This window comes from Podarcis tiliguerta (genome assembly GCF_965153285.1).
Source record: "Podarcis tiliguerta genome assembly, chromosome: 7".
NCBI classification, from domain to species: Eukaryota; Metazoa; Chordata; class Lepidosauria; order Squamata; family Lacertidae; genus Podarcis; species Podarcis tiliguerta.
Genome location: NC_139540.1, coordinates 51,660,048 through 51,681,741, shown reverse-complemented (window position 1 = coordinate 51,681,741; position 21,694 = coordinate 51,660,048). Strand labels below are relative to the sequence as shown.

Sequence of the window (21,694 nt, the reverse complement as noted above, 5' to 3'; positions counted from 1 at the left end):
TCCAAAACTCTGTCAACAATTTTGAGCTGATTCACTGTGTTCTGTGGTTGCTGATTCACTGTTGTGAACCTCAGATTAAACATCTGAATAAGTAATCAGCCCTTGGAGAAATGCTATTTCTAAATGCTGTTTCGTTTTAGCATTTTCTTTCCAAAAACTTTAAAGATGTATTCATTAGTCCGCCTGCAGCTATATATAATGAATTAATATTTCTAGTACTTCTCGGAGATGGATTACTTTTAAAAAGCAAATCCAAACTTGGCAGTTCTACTGTAATTAGTAGTTTTAAGGCTGCAATTCTTTGCACGCTTAACAGGGAGTAAATCTCATTGAACAATGGGACTTGCTTCTGAGTAGAGATGCATGGGATTGTGTCGTCAGGAGACTTGAATATTTGTATAACCCCATGGTCATGCTGCTTGGAGAAATATTTTTAATTCTTTTTTTCTGTTCTTAGTTTGCTTGTTATTCCAAGATTATGGTGCTGTCATGAGTGAAGCAGCAGCATTGCTTTGTCTACTACTGTTTGATGAGGCATCAAGAAAAGAGATGTGGTAGGTGGATTTATAGTGACTGCTTTTATGCTCCTTTATTTTTTTACCAAGCAAAATACAGTGGTACCTCGGGTTACATACGCTTCAGGTTACATACGCTTCAGGTTACAGACTCCACTAACCCAGAAATAGTACCCCGGCTTAAGAACTTTGCTTCAGGATGAGAACAGAAATCGTGCTCTGGCGGCGCGGCGGCAGCAGGAGGCCCCATTAGCTAAAGTGGTGCTTCAGGTTAAGAACAGTTTCAGGTTAAGAATGGACCTCTGGAACGAATTAAGTACTTAACCCGAGGTACCACTGTATTTGTTCTCCCTGTTCCAGCAAAGTTAAATGTAAATTATAAACAAGAACTGAGCAATATTTGACCCGTTGGTCTAATTAGGCTCATCAAGTCATGAAGATTCGCCCACCGAGCCGTTTGGGGCAAACCACATCCAGTTTATTGCACCTTATGTTTGATACGATGCCAGGCGTGGCAGAAAGGCTGAAACTTCACACTGCAGCTCTAGAGAGTCCCCTGATACTCTGAAGAAGATCTTTGAGGAGCCTAGTGGCTATAAATCGAAGACTGCAGGGAGCCACATCTCTTTGCCCTTCTGTTGGTAGTCCTATGAGTGGAACTCTTCTCACAGGGTGCTCCTGCTGGCTTGGAGCTTTGTTAGCATCTAAGCCCATTAATTTTGGAAGCCTAATGCCAAGAAGTTCTCTTAAGGTTTTAGTCCACGGCCCACTAAGTGTTTTGCCCAAATGAACTGAAGTTTTTGGCAGGCTTTAACCAAAATAGCCTTATAGGGTACATACAGTAGTGAGATTTTTTTAAAAAGGCCATTGTAATCAATTTCAGAATTAAAACACATGCCCAATGTTTTGATCCTACACTAGCAGTTAATGCATTAACAAAGCTTTTAGTAGCTTAATACATATTGGAGTTTGATCTCAAAGGTCAAATGCATTGTTAGGGATAATGTGTTGGGAATTTTTACTGTTGGTGATACTGCACAAGCCCTTTTTGACTAATGTTTTGATTTATTAAACAATTAATGGTAAACAACTTTAGAGCCATCTAAACCAGGCATGGGCAAACTCGGCCCTCCAGATGTTTTGGGACCACAACTCCCATCATCCCTAGCTAACAGGACCAGTGGTCAGGGATGATGGGAGTTGTAGTCCCAAAACACCTGGAGGGCCGAGGTTGCCTATGCCTGATCTAAACTTTCCATTTTTAAAGAGTATCTTATGCTCTTTTTCAGTAAAATAAATTTGTTTTTCACTTATGCACACACACACTTTCTCAAAAGGAGTTGGTATCTTTTGCTTGGTTTTCAAAAGTAAAATGTTTTAAAAGTGAATTGTTTTTTTAAAACTGCGCCCAGTGCTGCAGCTCTGCTGGTGCAATTGACTTCCATCTATGCAACAGAGCTTCCTCTCCTGCCCCCTCCAGCTCCCTGGGTGCCCTCCAAACCAGCTCTGGAGAGTTGGGACAGTGGTAATGGGAGAAGAGTGAAGGAGCTACAATTTTGGCAGTGTGGATCAGCACACTGTGAGTTTGTTCTAAACTAAGGCCCTTGTGTCATATCACAATGCATTCGTTTAAGTGACAGGGCAGTTAATTAATTGATTAACCCATGGAGTGCTTCTTTAATACAGCTATCTTCCTTGTTTTCTTTTTCATAGGGCTGATACTTTTCCCTGTGACTCTTACAGCATTCTTCCCTTTAGTTTGCCTGTTTCTGTTGTGAGACGGTAAGTCTCTCCTCTCTGCGTCTTTAAGAAAGTTGTATCCCTGGTGTTGTGGCGTGCCTCACCAGGAAGTGCCATCCACAGACCACTTCCTAGGGAAGCCACTTCATATGCACATCATGAAAGGTGTGAATATTCTCATACTGAAGCATTCTTCAGCTGATGGAATAAGTAGCAGCAAGGTCTTCAGAGTGTATCTTCAGGAATTGCAATATGCAATTTTTGTATTCTACTCTAAATTGCTTCTAAGCTAGGGCCTAGCGAATGATATAGGATCATTTTAACACCACAGTGTTGTGGAAGCAAAGAAGATGTGGGCCCTTCAGTTCCTTGGATAGGAGACCACAGTATATCGTGTGTAAGACTGGGATAACATTATAACAAGAAGAAACACCTAAAGTTTCTTTTAAGCCATATACATACAGATTAACAGTTATTGCCAGAAGATTAGCAGATTTATTAAGTTTTCAGATGATAAAGAACTATTTTAACTTTTGCCATACCCCCCCTTCTCTCCTTAAAGGTATCATCTGCCTGTCAGAGTCAAAGCTCATCATGCTGTGAGCCCCAATTCAGTGGTGTTACCATTTCCTTGTGAACTCTGGGCCTCAAAACCGGTGTCAGACATGCTTAAAATGGCTTGGAACTTGTCTTGGTTCCATGGAGTGGATAATTTACTGAAACTCACTGATTATGAGACAGGAACCAAAGAGTAAGCTATTCACCTTCATTGAAAATTCCCTCTTGAATCCCCTCATGTGCTAGAATTTGGAGCAGGAAGACTATTTTGGGTGAAGGATTGGGTGGCAACTGGAATTTGTCGGTGTCTCCTCCAGCACTGTACGGTCTTATCCTCTTTCCATTGACTGTAAATGTAAGGAGAGCAAAACTGGGTTAACTCTGGATGCTGCTTCTAGTTAGAATGTGTGATTAGTACAATGAGACTGTGGGAGTCAAAGTCAAAGTTGTGGGAAGCACATAAGTACTTAAGAAGAGCTCTGCTGGATCAGATTGTAGGCCCATGTAGCATTCTGTTCTCACAGTAGCCAACCAGTTGCCCCCGAGGAACCCCATGTGCATGACATTAGTGCAGTCGCTCTCAGTCAGCCATTAGCTCAACCAATCCTGTCTACCAGCCATCCCAACTGTCTAGCCTGCCTTTTGCATACTTTTTCCAAAGAGGGCAAATTAGTGGTAAAGTCTTCCTACAGCAGAGCCACTTGTGTTAAAAGTATGGATGGTCCCACAAATGTCGTAGGAATGTCCATTAAGGCTATGAAATGTAGAGATATAGTTCCCAAAGCTTTCCCATATCAGTTCCTTAAAGACAAGACCTCTGCCATCCAAAGGTCTCTCTACTAACACCATCGCACAACGGGATAAGTTTGGGAAATGGAAGGAGAACACTAGAGAGGCAATTGATGGGAGAAGTCACTAAGCCTGATTCCAAATCCAGTTTGATTCAGTCCTTGTAAATTAGGCTTGAGATTCAGATAGAGGATGGGGGTGTTTGAGTGCTATAATTAATTATATATCCTGGGATCTCCCAAAGAAGATACTGAATACTTCCATGAAATACTACTTTATTAATAACAGCTAATAAATGAGATGTATTTTCAGTGATAGATCTTGTATTTTGCAGACAGCCTCTTAAAACAAGACACTTGCTGCCCAAAGTTTCAAATCAAGAAAAAATAATTGGATCAAAGCCAATTTGATCAGAGAAGACAAAATGTTTGTTTTGCTTCATTCAGTAGTCTCTTGTAAAAAAAGAAATCCTCAACAATCAGCTGATTTCCTTTTTCATTTCAGATTTCCAGACACATTAAAGCTCTCCTCGGAGGATATTATTACCCTGAAGATAACTCATGCAACCAGTGGGCTGCAAGATTGTCTTAATTCCATCATTCGAGCAGTGTCCCACAGGGAAGTTCGGGCCGCCGTCACGAGAATGAATTTTTACATTCTGAATGACAGGCTGGCATTAATCTGCAGCAGTGGCCCTTGTGGGGCCACTTTGAAGTGCTTGGCTTGGCAAACAGCATTAAGCAGGTCAGTGTGTAAGTGCAAGGTGCATAACTGGCTACAAAGCCGCCTGTCACAGTAGATTTGGCTTTGAAAGTTTCAAAGATATCCAGACTCTTTGGAGTCCTTCTAAGCATTTGGCACTGGAATAAATATCCTTTAAAGTGGTAAACCCATCTGTGTTTAGCAGCAAGCAGAGGGGGAGAGTGCTCAGATTCATAGCCTGACTAAGGATAGAATGGGACACATGCAACTGAGTCACAGTCCTCTTTTTCTGCCCATAATATCTACTATTAAAAAATAGTAATCAGCTGCCCCCACATCTGACAAATTTTCCCCAGCTAATGAATTCAGTTTCATTGACTGCTTTCTCATCCCTGTACAGTACTAACCTAATCAGAGCCCCCAGCAGATAATCGGAACTCAGCTTGCATTAATGGCTTGGGCTGAGCAGTGAGTGGTTTGCCCCTTTCCTCCTTCCCCCTTCAACCTTGTGCCCCTCCTGCCAGCCTGTTGGACGCAAGTAGATCCTTGGGCAGTTAGATGGTTGTTGTTGTTGGTGTCTCCAGGTCTGTCTGTCAGTGCACATAGAGGTATCTCACAGAGACAGTGGGATAGACAAAGGGGTGGGTGGTCTGCTTCTCTGCTAAACTGTCACGTGGACAACATGAAATTTCGTAACTGCAGCGCATGATGAGTCAAAACGAGTTTTAACATTTTCATGCTGGCATTTCGTGCTGAGCATTTTCACTTGCCATCTGTATGTTACTGCTAGCTTTCTTCACATATCTGAGTGTAATCTGTATACAGTGGTACCTCGGGTTAAGTACCCGTACTTAATTCGTTCCGTAGGTCCGTTCTTAACCTGAAACTGTTCTTAACCTGAAGCACCACTTTACCTAATGGGGCCTCCTGTTGCCGCTGCGCTGCGCTGCCGGAGCACGATTTCTGTTCTTATCCTGAAGCAAAGTTCTTAACCTGAAGCACTATTTCTGGGTTAGCAGAGTGTGTAACCTGAAGCGTATGTAACCTGAAGCGTATGTAACCTGAGGTACCACTGTTATTCAAGCCTGAAAGATGGAATGGGAAATATCAGTCAAAGCTTATGATACACCTGTGATAATGCTAAATTCCTTCTTATACTGAAGGTTTCTTCAGGTGCTTCCAGCTTCTTCAGAGGATGAGAAACTCTTGATTGACATCGTATGTTTCCTAAACAAGTTTCTTAAGGAACAGAAGATTATGTCAGATGTAGAACATCTAAAATGGATCCTGGATGTAATCCTAAAGCATGTAAGACCCTGACTAACAACTGATTTTTTAATTGGGGAGCAGGCAGAGCAACCCAACCCTCCTAATCTACTACACTGGAGGGAGTTTAGATGAGATAGAGGTGTCTGTCTTCATATACAAGGCATGTCATCAAGGGCAATGGAGCTCACCTGGCTAACAATCTGCTGGATCCTCAGCTGGTCCAGCTTCCATCATATTTCCAGACTTCAATGGCACAGTTGAATTTTCTAACAAGTTACAAATGGTGACCAGCGCAGTGCTAGAGGCAAACATTTTCAGGTTTGAAAGGTGCCTGGCATCTCCAGATGAGGCTGGAAAAGATCAGGTAACAGTGGCGTGAAACGCCTCTGTGGGACACCTTGAGGATTTGCCTGCACTTGGCTGGAGGGACCAATAGTCTGACTTGGTCTAAGGCAACTTCTTTCATTCATTTGGTTCAAACATCAGGAAAGAGAGAAGCTCAGTAGCAGATGACGTGCCTTTGCTCACCTGGCTTCCCTTTGCTGAGTGTCTCTGCTGGTAAGCAATATAGGAACTGGTGAGGAGCTTGGATGTTGCAGGTACAGCAGCAAAGCCATTCTCTTGCTCAGGCTGCACAATCGTATTCTACAAAACAGTCCCAACACAGATACAAATTAGGGGACAGAGTTCATATGCCGAGCAACAAAATGTTGCAGTTTTAAGTTCTGGGGAAATATGATATGTGTACTATAGAATTGGCAAGATACTTGAGCATCTTGCAGTGAATGAGTAACAGATAAGTAAGTTTTTATATCATAAAAAGAAGATCTCTCGCCCCCCCCCCCAAAAAAGATACCTGTTGTGTCAGGAAAGTGATATCCCTAGAAGCTGTTCCAGGTGATAAGCCACTCTAATCCTTTCTGTCTGTGCCAGGAGTCTTGCCACCATCTAGTTATTTGAAATTTATGCCTTACTGGAAATGGAACAACTTTAATTATTCCTCAGTTTGTTTTGGACAGTTCATTATCACTATTTTCTTTAGGTAAAACATAGTATGAAATGCTCCTCTGTATGACAGTCCGATTCCCCAGCTCTGGTGGAGAATAAATAATGAAATACCTGCTCTGATAACATTTCACTGATCTTCTCTGCAGAATCCAAAGTCTCTACTCGATCTTGTAGTGCAGCCAGAATCCCAGCAACAAGATGAAATAGATGACCTAAAGACTGCTGTCAGGCAACAACTGCAGAAAGAATTGATTGCTTTCTTGAATACACTTCTGCTCAGCTTCATGTCCGCTACTGACAGGTACAGCATAAAAGAGTTATCCATAAGACATTTTATTCTTAAAAATATTGTTGCTATATAGCATGGAGAGGTAGTTTAATATATCAGTGTTGGTCATGCTGCATGGAATGTGACCCCCCCCCCCATTTGGTTTCTTTTTCCAAAATTCTGTTAGCGCCAGCTTTCATTTTTACTGGAAAGTTACATATTTGTGAAGAAGAGTATTTGACATACATGCAGGATCCACCTTGACCTGTTGAGATGCTTAGGATGTGGGGGGCAGAAGAGACCCCAAAGCATTTTATGAAATATGCAGTCACTTCACATGGCCAGCTAGGCCTAAGTACTGACCTGCATGAACTGGGAGTGACCCCTAAAACACATCCAACACATTTCTGCTGCTGCTGCCTGCCCGATTTCTGCTTTGGATTTACTTTATTTTGGTTCTCCATCAAGGTCCATTAGACTGGCAGGTATCATTTCAGTGGTGACCCCACTTGAAGCAGCCCTGATTTATTTTTTTCCTGTTTAGCTTTGTGTTGTGCTGATTTTTAATGTATGCTTGTTGTTTGCTACTGCTGCTTTTATTATTTCTGTTCTGTTTTGATTCTTTGTAAGCCATATTTTGAGGGTTTCTCACACTGAAGAGCAAGGTATATCTTTGTTACATAAATAAGTTTTGTCAGCTGTTTCTGATCTTTCCATTGAGGAAGCCTGGGGCTCTCTGGAACACAGGTTGAAAACTGTTGGCCTGAACTGATGATTTAGGGGCCAGAGCTTTGATGAAAAGGAAGAAAGACTTTTTGAACTTGGCCAATATGTTTGCAGTCAACTGCATGCCTTAAGGCTCACAGGCAGGATGATGTCCTGACGAAACTGTAGATTGGACAGTAAGGTACCTGCTCATGACTATTAGAAGGAAGAGCGCGCCAATGTGTTGGCTTGTAATATTCTTGTAGCAGTTAAGCACCTTCTGCTTGAATGCAAGCTACAGAACTCTTGTTTTGTGGCAGATAGGTTAATCTGTCTTCTTTTTCTCCTCTTCTCCCACTGCTTGCAAGTAGGAGTTATTATTTGTGAATCAGTACATGCATTACTTAATGCCAAGGCTGACCCTCTGGAGATTCTACAGCCATGTATTGGCTGGACATCTCTGCAGCTTCTTCAAGCATTTTCTCAGTTATAGTGAGGTCCCTGTTATATCCAGCAATATAAAATGCCACAATATGGTGAGGCTTCCATATTCTGCCATCATTCGTATCTACCTCCTTTGCATGCCCCCTTTCTTCTTCTAGTACATTAGTGTATCTGAACTTAAATTATATGAACTATAGATTTAAACAGGCACTGTTGCTATCCAGTGAGTAAACTAATTAATTAATATATAATGCTAGAACCTTGAATCTTACATTTCGTTACAGGAAAGACCTAGAGCTTACTGGCTATTTCCGAACAGAACTCGCTCTTAAACTTCTGCAGTATTTACGAGTAACAGATGCCCCCCATTTCTATGGATTACCTTCTCTGGAAAGAACATTAAGAGGCATGGTTCATGTCACTGCACTCCCAGGCTGGAGTTCGTACTCTGTTACAATGGAGCCATTCGCCATTTGTAAGAAATACTTAGCAGGGCTTCTTGAGGTTAGTGAATTATGAATACAGATCTCAATGCGACCGGTAAGCAGAATGCAGTGGGTTGGATCCATAATGCCCTTTCCACAAATGGAAGGGCTGCTTCTGTTTGTGGCAGCAAGTAAGATCCAGTAGATGCTCCTGCTCAAGGTAGAAGAGGAGGTGATTTTTCTAGCCTCCTCCTATGCCATTCTGATGCATCCTCCAGTCCTTCAGAGCAGCTTTTCTGGAAACTCAAGAGGAAGGATTGATTTTATGACCAGCACCCCCTCCTCAACACATGTGCAGTGGGTTTACGCTGTAAGCAATGTTTTGCTCACAGGAAGTCTGGATCCAAGCCTATGCATTAACGCCTATGTTTTTTTTTTACTAATGGATATGGAACTTCTAAAAATACTGTTATAAAATCATAGCTTATAATGATTACACAGGAGGCTGCTGCTTTGTTCCTGTGGAAGCAATAAATCCCTGGCTTAGTGTGACATCCAGGCACAGGATCATGGGTTATTTTCCTCCCCATGAAACTCCCCACACTGTAAAGCTATTGGGAAAGTATGTGTTTATTCAAAAAGGCATCAGTGCAGCAAGTATTGCAAGATAAGATGTAGAACTTGAGGAAGTGGGGCTAGGGAGAAAAACCACAGGATGGACTGTGAACTCTTGGCAGGAAAGATACCAACAGGCAAGGAACTTTTGCAAGCTAGAAGAACTACAATTGCTATCACCCACCTGCTCACCCACAAACAGCACTGATGGGACAACTTTTGAATGAACTCGTTTATATTGACATTTGTTGTTTAGTCATTTAGTCGTGTCTGACTCTTCGTGACCCCATGGACCAGAGCACGCCAGGCACTCCTGTCTTCCACTGCCTCCTGCAGTTTGGTCAAACTCATGCTGGTGGCTTCGAGAACACTGTCCAACCATCTCGTCCTCTGTCGTCCCCTTCTCCTTGTGCCCTCAATCTTTCCCAACATCAGGGTCTTTTCCAGGGAGTCTTCTCATGAGGTGGCCAAAGTATTGGAGCCTCAGCTTCAGGATCTGTCCTTCCAGTGAGCACTCAGGGCTGATTTCCTTCAGAATGGATAGGTTTGATCTTCTTGCAGTCCGTATTGACATACTGTTCAGCTAAGAATATTTCATTTCATTATACAATAAAGCTGTTAGGCTGCATTTGAAAGACGATAGATAAACCCATGGATAAGAAGCAATAAAAGCTGGTTGTAGCTTTCTTTTGATGTCTTTTTGCCACAGCAGTTCTTTTGGCATTTAAAGCTAGGCAGAAGTTTGTAAGTAATCCAATAGAATAAAGCATGTGGGCTTCCTTAGTCTTTTAGGTCTCCAAACTCTTTTGGAGGTTTTCATTATGAAGCAAGAGTTTCTTTAGGGCAGAAATGTTGCCATTACTGTCATTATGTAACAAACAATGTTTTTTGATAATCTGTTGTGGTAAAATGGGGAAGAAGTGGGAGTTTAAATCTGATTTTGGATTCTATGTCACTTAGATGTATAAATAAAATATTATTTAATAGACTTCTGCTTTTCTTTCTAAATTCAGCTCTTAAAATGTCATTGTTGGCTAATAACAGGGCTGTTTCTAGAAAGGGCTGGCCTTTTATGTAATTGTTAGCACCGAACGGAGTGCAGATGTGGAAGTCCTGCTGATGGCTGATTACATAAATTAAAAATGGGATGGGATGCCGTGATGCGTCTATAATTGGTGACTAAATCAGATGAGATCTCAATGTAGAGTGGCTTCTGAAATTGGAGCCATTTAATTGAGGGGTTTTTTTTTTGTCTGCTTTGTATTTCTTTCAAAGAAAGCTAGTAGCTCTTACACAGCTTTCCATCTGAAATGGTCACTGAACAGATGGTGGCTGCTTCTGCTTTTGTACTGCAGGCTTTTAACCTCTTTAAAAGCAAATTTGTGTGTTTACTTCGCATATCCCCAAAATGACGAAAATTAATGAGCGTCTCTGTATTATATTTGTACAATCCACAAATAGTCTAAAAATTATTGAAAGCCTAAATTACTTAGTGCAGTGTGTGTGATGCCGAGCTAGAAATGAAACAACAGGATTTTGTCATGAAAATAACCTTCTAGTCTCTTGCCAAATTATCTAACCAAGAAGCAATATCAAACTTCTCATAAGAAATATAGATTTGAAGTGCAGTACTCCTACACTAAACATATGTACTTCACTCTTCCTGTAACTAGCAACATAATTGTAGTCTTTATCGTGCCAGAACCTTGCATACTGCTTCATTATGTTTGTGCCCAAGACAGCCATAGATATTGTAATATTATCTGACTTAGGTAATAGATTTCCCCACCTCCTGCATATGCTGACCTTACTTTGTTACAATTTTGCTTCTTTTGTGGAGACTTGTTGAATGTAATAGTAAAATGGGGGAATTACAGATCCAGAAGAAAGAGATAGATGACATAAAGTGTGAACGAGAGTTGCTTGACACAGGAACAGGATTTAGAAATGTCTGCTTATAAAACTGCTCTTGAAAACGGCATGGGAAAGTGTCTATTTAGTGAAGTTAAGAACTTGTTGTCTTTGTGGGTGCCATTGACTCACATCTGCAATTCAGATTATATACATCATACATACATCAATAGTTTGCGGTTAAGCTGCCGTTCTGTGTTTTTCTTTCCAGGTCATCTCATCTTTTTATGTCGAATGGGGAGGAAATGCCATGTCTTTCATGGGGAAAGGTGTCACAAAGAGCGCCATCCTTTGTTTGCTTCACTTGTCCCATGAAATGATGTCTCAGGCTCCAAATGCGGTAAGAGGAATAACAGCAGCCCTTGTCTCATAGCTTAAGCTACTCGGATAACGTGCAGTTACTGACAGTTCTAATTAGCTGTCAACTCTGTGCACCACCAGTGCTCTGTGATAGCGGATTTGCATTTCAATGGGTGCATTTGTTATTGGGGTCCTTGGTAAACAATTGTAAGTCTGAGTGTTAACATGAGCACCGTGGTCAACCTTTGCTTCTTCAAGCTGTACACAAGTGCGTTCATGGAAGAAAAAACAATCCTTAGTTTCCAGGCAGGAATGTGTTGCTGCAGTAGCATCCAAGTGAGGTCATAACGGTTGTAGGGAGGAGAAGAATCGGTGTGTTAAAAATGTTTTTCAGAAGAGGGTTTGATTATATACTTGGTGATATTAATGTTCATTTATAGAATGTGGGGCACAACTTGTTTAATATATGTAGTTTATGGGTTCTTTGCCCTATACTGAAATCCACTGGTGTGAAAGTAGGAAAGGGTAAACCTTGGAAACTAGTACAGGGTTTCCCAAACTTGGGTCTCCAGCTGTTTTTGGACTACAACTCCCATCATCCCTAGCTGGCAGGACCAGTGGTCAAGAATGAAGGGAAATGTAGTCCAAAAACAGCTGTAAACCCAAGTTTGGGAAACCCTGGTGTTTCCCAACCCCTACATGGCCTGGTAGGGGTCTAGCTCCTAACCCCCCCAAGAAATAAATATTGAGATCCCAATTAAGACTTGGAATAAATAACAGGAAAATTGTTCCCACTGCAATGTCACTCCTATACTGGAGGAAGTTAGGCTAGAGCAGCTGAGCATTTCAGCTCCTTGCAATTTTCTACTCTTCCCTTGGCATGAAATTGTATTTCCAATCTAGTCTGTTCAGCAGTGACTTTTCAGCCCGAGCAGCTCAAATGACTCTTGGCATTCATGTGGCTCAGACAGGTTTAAACTTTGAATAGGTAGTTGTATGTCAAATGAAAATTCTGCATTGTAACCAACAAGAAGCAATTGAGGACTATATATTTAATTTCCTTCCAAGATATCATTACCAGATTACACATGGCCTTACTGTGCCTTATGGTGCCCTTACCATTGGGATAGAGTCTCCTGTCTTTGCTCCTTATTGTAAAAGTGTACACTAATGCACAGTCTTAAATGCTGGAATAAATAATGACTAGATTGTGTTATATGAAGGCTACCTTAAGGTTAAGGATTCATCTGTTTATCTTTTAGGACTGGATACCTCTCTGGTTCTTGCCATATAACAGCGAAGAACAAGTTGTTTCTCGGCAAGGCTTGGCTTGGCTGATTCCATTATGGGTAGACAGAGATCCAGAGGTCAGTAAAACCCTCACTGTTGGAATTGTTGCTTCATGCTTGCAATACAACAAATATGATGATGTTGTCCAATCCGCACAAGGTCAGTTCTGCATTTTTCATGGCAAGTGCACTGTTGCCGCCTGGCAAGTTTGAGCAGCCAACTTTCCTCCCAACCTTGGAGGTGTGGAGGCAGATGAAGATTGTCCCAGCAGTTCTGTGGCGATTTAGTGGATGCTCAGTACAGAGTGAAATGCTCTGCCCTCTGGTATCATAAGAGCCCTGGCAGGGAAGGTGTATTGCGCTGTGCTAAAATTGGGAGAAAATTCCATGCATTGCTTCCACTGGAGTACAAGGAGTGTTCCACCCATCCTGCTTTGCCTCATGTCCAACTCTCCTCCTGTATAGCAGGGAGTAGGGAAACTGATTTATATCAAGGACGACATTCAAACCATTTCATTTCCCCCCACTATCCCTCCCTCCCTTTGGATTCCTCCCACTTGAAGGTTGGGGTGACTGTTTGGGGACTGGAATTACTTTGTGGTTTCAACATGAACTGTTATAGTAGGAAGCTGACACCAAGGAGCTTCACAACCAGTTGTACACTCACCTGTACTACAGCAGGTCTCCCAAGTCCCACTTGTAGAGATGCCCAAAGGACTTGACTGAATAACTGCAACATGTTGACAAGCTGTATTATGGCATCTGTCAGTATTAATGAACACTGTATGCAAACTTGTTAATTGTACACAGCTAATAGTTAACTCATATAAGCTTTCTTTTGTCCTCTGGCACCTGTAGTATTTTTGATGCGGCTTTTGGCGCTTAACAAATTGCTCAACCCTGGAGGATAACAACAATGGGTAATGAAGGCTAAAGGCTCTACATTTTGCTTCTTGAAACATTTGTCCCCTGGGTAAATTGAACATGGGAGAAAAGGGAGACGACAGCAGAGGAAAATATCAATTTTTCATAGCAATATATGTTTTTTTTCAAGAGACAAGAAAAGTGGGGAGGGCAGAGGTGAAATAATTTCTTCCGTTCCAACAGTACCTTAGCTACTTATAAACTAAGTTGGCATTCAAGAGAATAGCTGCTGTTAACAGCTTCTTTTGCCTTTCAGTGCAAGGATCAATATGAGAAACATGAACTGCAGAACAAAAGCCTCTTTCACCTTTTCTGCTATAATACATTGCCTGTTTCTGCCAAAAGGAATTTTGCATATTTTGCTTCAGTGTAAGCCAGCCACCTCTTGCAGATGGCAGTGTCATTGTTCACCTTAAGGGGCTCCTCATCCATTCTTCCTAAGCATAGTAATCTCCTGTTTGTGGGAAGAAAAACCAGGCATTCCATTTTCTTCCACATAGCAATGCATCTATGCATGCACAGTTCAGTTTTTCTACCCCCCTCAAAAAAAAAATCAAACCCTCAAATTCTATTGAGATGATGATGATGATAATAATAATAATTTTATTATTTCTACCCCACCCTTCTGGCTGGGTTTCCCCAGCCACTCTGGGCGGCTTTCAACAGAACTTTAAAAACAGAATAATACTTAAAACATTAAAAACTTCCCTAAACAGGGCTGCCTTCAGATGTCTTCTAAAAGTAGGATAGTTGTTTATTTGCTTGACATCTGATGGGACGGCATTCCACAGGGCGGGTGACACAACCGAGAAGGCCCTTTGCCTGGTTTCCTGTAACCTCACTTCTCGTAGTGAGGGAACCACCAGAAGGCCCTTGGCACTGGACCTGGATCTGGGCTGAATGATGGGGGTGGAGATGCCCATCTGGTAAAACATCTGAGAGCTTTGTTTTGAGCAGTTCTGTTCTTAGAATTCTTTGCAAGTTTTGGGGTGGGGATGGTACAAGTTGACATTAGGGCTTAAATCAGGGTCGCCAACCTTTTGAGGCTCATGGGTGCATTTGCAAACTGCGGAAACTCATGGACACTGCACGTGCACAACAAATGAAACAGACACCACGGCATATTCTGTTGGCTACAAGAGGATTCTGCTCTCAAATGTAATTTCAGCAGAGGAAGGGGTGGGAACCTCAAGGGCACCATAAAATGTATCCGTGGGCATATTGGATGCTATGCTAGAATGATTATCTAAAATATAATTGGACAGTAGTCACTGTTCAGCAGTTTCTTGAATGAAGGGTGCTATCTTTCCTTCTTGATCTCAGAATAATTCAGTCAAGAAACAGATTTTCCCCCATGCTATTTTAACAATAGGAAAAGGAAGGCAGGGCAAAGGTGTGGGTTTTTATTTTATTTTATTAGTCTTACCGATTCAGTAAATGAATGAATGGTTTTGTGTTCACCTTACACGCATTACTATTACTGTATCGAACATTACCGTATTGTACCTTTTAAAACTTTGCTTGTCCTAAATACTTTGATGAGCGAGTTTTACATTTCCATAAACTGTTAGGTCTTTGTGACCTAACTTTTTATTAAAAATATTCCATATCAGCCTTGAGGCAAAACGTTTTAAAACCAGATTATTGGTTTTAAGAATCAATTTGCGGGTTTTCAATAAACTTCTAAATGGTGGGGAACGTGGTCTAAAATGCAATGTGGAGGTTGGAGAAAAGTTGGATTTTAATGTGTAAATGGTTTTGATTTTCGTTAATTCTAGGTAAAGTTCACATCCCTCGCCATAGGATCAGCACTTACATCCCTCGAAGTAGGCTGCTTCGCGTTGGCTGAAAGCTGCCAGAACATATCAGGAGGCTTGTGGGGAACGGTGATTAACATCCTTCTGGACCAGTCTGAATGCAGCATGGTCCGAAGAGAGGTATGTAAATTCTGCTCCCTGTAAAAATGGTTTGTTCTGTGATAGTTCTCTGAAGTTCTCTTACAGCATACTCCTTTCCTTTAGGTGTCTACTCAAAAGTGAGTCTCATTGAGTTCAATAGCTCTTAGTCTAAGATAAGTGGATACAAGGTTGCAATCATTTATGTCACTTTCTCGGAACAAGCATTACTTGACTTGTTCTGTAATTTTCTTATTGTGGAAACTTTGAGATAACTTTGACGTGCTTGTAAAATTGCATGGAATCCAATAAATGTGTATCATCTCTCCCTTTACACTCCCCATTTGAGCCTGTGTATTGAGTACTGAAGATTATGAAGAGGAGGAAGAAATACCCAACATCAGCAAAACAAGATTGCGTACACATACATTTTCTGCTTTTGTCATCTGAAACCTAAATACAATTTAGGTGAAACTAGGGCAGGTTCACATTTAGACTCTTAAACTGAGTTTGAACAGTTCTCCCTCTGTCAGTGTCATGGTCCACCCTGGGTGCTCTGATTCTGATCTGGAGCACTTGAGGATGCGGAGTCAGAAGGGAAGAGGGGTGCAGCAGAGCCTGCTTGATGAAGCACCCCCACCCTGCACCCAGAATTCAAAGGAGGGAGACTCAGGGGCTGCCCCTTCCCAGACTGTGGAGGATGATGGAGGAGCAGAGTTCAGACTTCTGCAACAGAATAGTTCCGAAGATCTCTCCCAAGGAGAGATGGCACATCAAAAGTGGAGACTCATCTCCCTCAATGAAGGGAGGATGGCATGCTTGCAGATAAGTTGCACAAGTAGCTGATCCTTTTCCACCTCTGTTTAAAGCTTGGCAGGAAGATGGGGAAACTATTCATCCACCCTATAAGAGCACCAGGGCTAGATTCTGCTCTTTCGTAGATGCAGAATTTGTTTTGTTGGACTGCCATAATAAAAGTTTACTTCTCTAAGTACAAGTAAACACCTCTGTTGCCTGGTTTTGGACGGGGGCCAGGACAGCCTTGTTCAACCCCTTTGAAGTACAATCTTGCATAGTGTTGGTTCTCTTTCTGAGAGACCATCATTCTAACACTATTTAGAGTGTATCTAGGTATGCCAAGGCAAAGTGGTAGAAAGCGTGCTTTGTTTGGGTGTGCCTGGAAGCAGTGACTAAAAGTACCATGTCCCCTGATTGGCTTAAGACACTTCATAGGGTTGTATTCAGTGTAGCTGCTGTAGCACTATGGTGAACATATGGAATGATGAATCTTTCTCACTCCTCTCCTCCTCCCACCCCACTCCCCTAAATCTCTTATGGGGGTTCTCCCAGCCCTCTGGAGTATATCTGGGGATGCTGTGGGGCACACACAGGAGGAAAGGAGTTAGTTAAATATCACCTATAACCTACATTGATGGTCACTTCAAAACAGGTCAGTTGAATCCCAAACTCAGTTCAGTTTTGCTCTTTTTTAAAAAAAGGTTTTCCTCATTCCTGCTGTTATAATGGCATTTTTAGATATGTCAGGTAGAATTTATTATGCTGAATGTTTCGGCGTTTTCTTTTTTAAATTTCGTTAAAGAAGCTCTTCAGCTATTGGTCACACTTCTTTATTTTGTGATTCAAAGCAGACATCCTCACTGAAACGTAGAGGAACAAACATGAGTTCTCATAATTTTTCCCAACACAGTGGAAGCCTACTGTTTCTGCACTATGTAAACAAACAAGGTTAGACATGATAGAAAAGAAAGTAATACGCAGAAATCAATTTTCAGAAAATCTTAGCAATTAAAGAAAATTATACTAAAAATAAGTCAAATGCATGTAGTTGTGTATTTTCTGTGTAATGGATGTTTCAGCTATTCATGCTTTGTCCTCAGTGAAAATTTATCCTAAAAATAAAATGGCACTTCCCCCTCCCTCAACTTGACAAGACAGCATAACATTTGATTTTTTTAAAATGACTCACTGAGTAATCAAAATCCAAATAGCTTCTGAATTCCTTAAAATAGAAGGTGAAAGTGGCCTGAACATTACTTTTGATGATAATAGTGTATATCTGAAACAGCCTTCTTGTCTTCAATTATTTAGCTGCAGCCAGGTGGCACTGTTGATGTTTGATTTTTCTTTTGCAGGCTGCATTTATTCTTCAGAATCTTTTGGTGATTCCACTGCCCACTGAAGAGGTTAAAGACTCTATTTGGCAGGTGACTAGTTGACTTGATGAGTTTCCATTGCTCATCAATATAATTGCGTCCAATATTTTATATCCTTGTTAGAGGAAAGAAAAGGGTACAAGCTGCTTTAGATGTACTTTAGAAGTGAAAATAATGAACATTCTTACCCTGTTTTCAGTAATGATTGGGACAAGCAAAACAATTCTTCCCCCAACATTCTTTCTCTACTGGATAAAACCAAAATATCATCGTTCTCAAATTATTCTATCCTTACAGAGTGGACTTGCAACTTAACCTAGGGCTTCAGCTAGTTAAAGAACACTGCCAATTTCACTTGCTTTTAATTTGAGGGATGTGTTTAATCTTTTTTCCCATTACCATAATGGGATCAAAGTGTGTGACTTATGTTTGGAGAGATGATGGATGTAATTTGTTGATGCATTTTATTTTACAATATTTGTTTTTCAACTATGATGGTTTTAAGAGTTGTTCACAACAGCAAAGTCTGATGTGTTGGTTGATGAGACTGTCCTCACAATTACCCTGAACCAATAAGGTGCATGCAAACATTGGAAAAAAATGTTTCTGGAATATTGCTGTCCTGCTTGTCTGAGAGAATTCCTGAGATGAGAGAAACAAGTGTCCTCTTTAAAGCTGACTGCAGAATACCAGATGCCATCGTGGGATCAATTGATGGTGCCATGTGGCTCCAGTCTCTTCCTCCCTCAAAGTCAGAGGCAGAAAATGGGAGGTACTATGGAAGAGGAATTGTTTGGAGCCCTTTTCTTAGATCACCAGATGTTGTTGCTCTGAGCCATGGGTAGGCAAACTAAGGCCCAGGGGCCGGATCCAGCCCAATCGCCTTCTAAATCCGGCCTGCAGACGGTCTGGGAATCAGCGTGTTTTTACATGAGTAGAATGTGCGCTTTTATTTAAAATCCGTCTCTGGGTTATTTGTGGAGCATAGGAATTCGTTCATTTTATTTTCAAAATATAGTCCGGCCCCTCACAAGGTCTGAGGGACAGTGGACCGGCCCCCTGCCAAAAAAGTTTGCTGACCCCTGCGAGTCTGAGCAGATGGCGCCAGCTATTCCCAGCCCTTGTCACTGTGGGCATTAACTCTTGTGGGGCATCTTGGGGAAGGAGGTCTCAGTCTGCTCCTCAGCCCTCTTGCTATTGTTGCTGTCTCACCAGCCTCTTCAGCAGCAGCTGTGGGAAGAATGGGACTCAGTCGGACATAGAACACCCTATTTTTGGTCTCCCTGGGGCGGGACTTCCTCACATGGGCTGATGGCCAGCAGTTGTCTCTCCTGGCAATGCTCCCCTCAAAGGTAGTGGTAGCAAAGGGAAGCAGGAATTTACAGGTACTCGATGTACTAAAGAGCTTTTGGAATAATTGACTTTAAAGCATCCCTATATAGCAGCTCCAGGGACCCAGAAAGATTAGTTTGGGAAATGAAATTCCTGTTTGTAGGAGGGAACGATGCCAGCACGGATTAGTACAGAAAAAAATTGGTAAACTGCCTATTTGAGCTTGTCAGTTCTTTTGAAGCTGCATCTTAAAGCGTTTTTAATAGGTTTGTGAAATACCTTTTAAACATTTTGTGAATGCTTTTAAAAAGAACTGTTTCAATAGTAAATGTATCCTTTTGATCTTTTTTTAAAAAATGGATTGGATTCAAATAACCATGAGCAGAAAGGAAATAGCCACTGGCAGTGTGGTCTACCAGCACTTGGTCAGGCACTAATAACACTTTTCACAGCTTTGCAAGACCCGCACAAGTAGAAGAGGGACATCTTTGGGTTTCATTTCATCCTCACTGGGTGCTTTAAAATAAATGTAAAATAATCCTCCTGTGAGCAGGAGATATCAAGCCCTAGCCTTAAAATGGATGCTAAGTTCAAACACTTCTCTGTGGCCTAGATACTGTTGTGTGGCTTAGCCAAGGCAGGAGGATAAACTTGGCAGGAGTTATTTAGAACCTATTTCCCCGGGAGTTTCTTGCAACAAGCAGACCACTCTCCGTCTTGTACAGTAGATCCATAATTATGTGAATTGTATCTCTAGAACCTACTTGTTCTGGCAGAGTGAAGATAGATATTATTTTAACATTGAAAGAAGATCAGTATAGTTCTGAAAACCTATATTAAATACCTCCATGGGATACTATTGAACTGACATAGGTTTTTCTTTAATGGAGTTCCAATTGCAGAAAAAGGAAGAATCATCATCAACAACAAAAGCGAGTTTTCTGGGAGCAAATAATTCATGCAGTTAATGAGTTTGGGGGCTTTTTTTATGGCCCAGAGCTGACTTTAAGCATATTTTTGACAGCAGGTTAAGACCTTCCCAGGCATTTGATGGAGTGTAATGAGTTATCCTGGCCTAAGACTGCTGGTCTTTTTCCCATTTGCTATTATTGATGTATTTCTCCTTTTTCTTAGTGCATTAATTATTGCTGTTTTTAACTGTATTTTTATTCTGTTTGTAGGTTGCCTAGAGACTTGTTTATATTAGGTGACATCTGAATAATATATTTTAATATACGTTCTATTTATAGTGTTGTAGCTTGTCTAATATAACCATAGAATCATAGAATCATAGAATCATAGAGTTGGAAGAGACCACAAGGGTCATCGAGTCCAACCCCCTGCCAAGCAGGAAACACCATCAGAGCACTCCTGACATATGGTTGTCAAGCCTCTGCTTAAAGACCTCCAAAGAAGGAGACTCCACCACACTCCTTGGCAGCAAATTCCACTGTCGAACAGCTCTTACTGTCAGGAAGTTCTTCCTAATGTTTAGGTGGAATCTTCTTTCTTGTAGTTTGTATCCATTGCTCCGTGTCCGCTTCTCTGGAGCAGCAGAAAACAACCTTTCTCCCTCCTCTATGTGACATCCTTTTATATATTTGAACATGGCTATCATATCACCCCTTAACCTCCTCTTCTCCAGGCTAAACATGCCCAGCTCCCTTAGCCGATCCTCATAAGGCATTGTTTCCAGGCCTTTGACCATTTTGGTTGCCCTCCTCTGTACACGTTCTAGTTTGTCAGTGTCTTTCTTGAACTGTGGTGCCCAGAACTGGACACAGTACTCCAGGTGAGGTCTGACCAGAGCAGAATACAGTGGCACTATAACTTCCCTTGATCTAGATGCTATACTCCTATTGATGCAGCCCAGAATTGCATTGGCTTTTTTAGCTGCCGCGTCACACTGTTGGCTCATGTTAAGTTTGTGGTCAACCAAGACTCCTAGATCCTTTTCACATGTACTGCTCTCAAGCCAGGTGTCACCCATCTTGTATTTGTGCCTCTCATTTTTTTTGCCCAAGTGCAATACTTTACATTTCTCCCTGTTAAAATTCATCTTGTTTGTTTTGGCCCAGTTCTCTAATCTGTCAAGGTCGTTTTGAAGTGTGATCCTGTCTTCTGGGGTGTTAGCCACCCCTCCCAGTTTGGTGTCATCTGCAAATTTGATCAGGATGCCCTTGAGTCCATCATCCAAGTCGTTGATAAAGATGTTGAATAAGACCGGGCCCAATTAACTTGATTGCACAGAAAAGTTCACGTGTTCAGTGGCTTGGATCCTAAGATAAGTGAATATGGCGAAGTGCCTGGAAGGTGTCCCTACCTGATTTTGGATTGCTCTTCTTTACTGCCAGCAGCTCCCTGCACTCCACTTTGTCCAGAAGGCCCCTCTGATACGTCAGGAGCTGCAGCGGGGAGAAGAGGATGGAAAACTCCTTCCATGAACTTTATGAACTTTACTTCCATGAAAACTCCTTCCATGAACTTTATGTTCACTTATCTTGGGATCCAAGCTGCTGGGAAGTTGGAAGACATTGGCAGGATCAAATGCATTGCAGAGTCTCTGTTGGATTCCTTCTCTAATGCTACTTTGCTCTCTTTCGTGGGGATGATCCCGACAATCAGTGTACAATCTCGATATACTCAGTGAGCACTGTTTGTCATGGGTGGTCAGGAGCAGGGAAGAGTATTTCTGTGTAAAGTTCAGGTGTAAAGTTTAGAGCTGCTATATCCAGGCACATCTATTTTTCCCAGTTGCTGTTCATATATTTCAAAGGATTTTCAAATATACCAGAAGTGTCTTAGAAAGGGGTAGTTCAAAAGGAGCTCCT

General features: G+C 41.6%; 1 protein-coding gene across 3 annotated transcripts in view; it reads left to right on the top strand.

Annotated features, from left to right (window-relative positions):
• RTTN (rotatin) overlaps positions 1–21,694 on the top strand; it is an 86,461-nt gene that overhangs the window by 26,001 nt on the left and 38,766 nt on the right. For all 3 annotated transcript variants that reach the window (XM_083449986.1, XM_083449987.1, XM_083449985.1), the window contains exons 22-32: positions 458–554; positions 2,229–2,297; positions 2,818–3,006; positions 4,107–4,346; positions 5,468–5,612; positions 6,728–6,882; positions 8,283–8,502; positions 11,161–11,289; positions 12,512–12,616; positions 15,241–15,399; positions 17,511–17,582. In XM_083449986.1, coding sequence (XP_083306112.1) covers positions 458–554; positions 2,229–2,297; positions 2,818–3,006; positions 4,107–4,346; positions 5,468–5,612; positions 6,728–6,882; positions 8,283–8,502; positions 11,161–11,289; positions 12,512–12,616; positions 15,241–15,399; positions 17,511–17,582 — 1,580 coding nt within the window. The remainder of the gene's footprint in view (positions 1–457; positions 555–2,228; positions 2,298–2,817; positions 3,007–4,106; positions 4,347–5,467; positions 5,613–6,727; positions 6,883–8,282; positions 8,503–11,160; positions 11,290–12,511; positions 12,617–15,240; positions 15,400–17,510; positions 17,583–21,694) is intronic.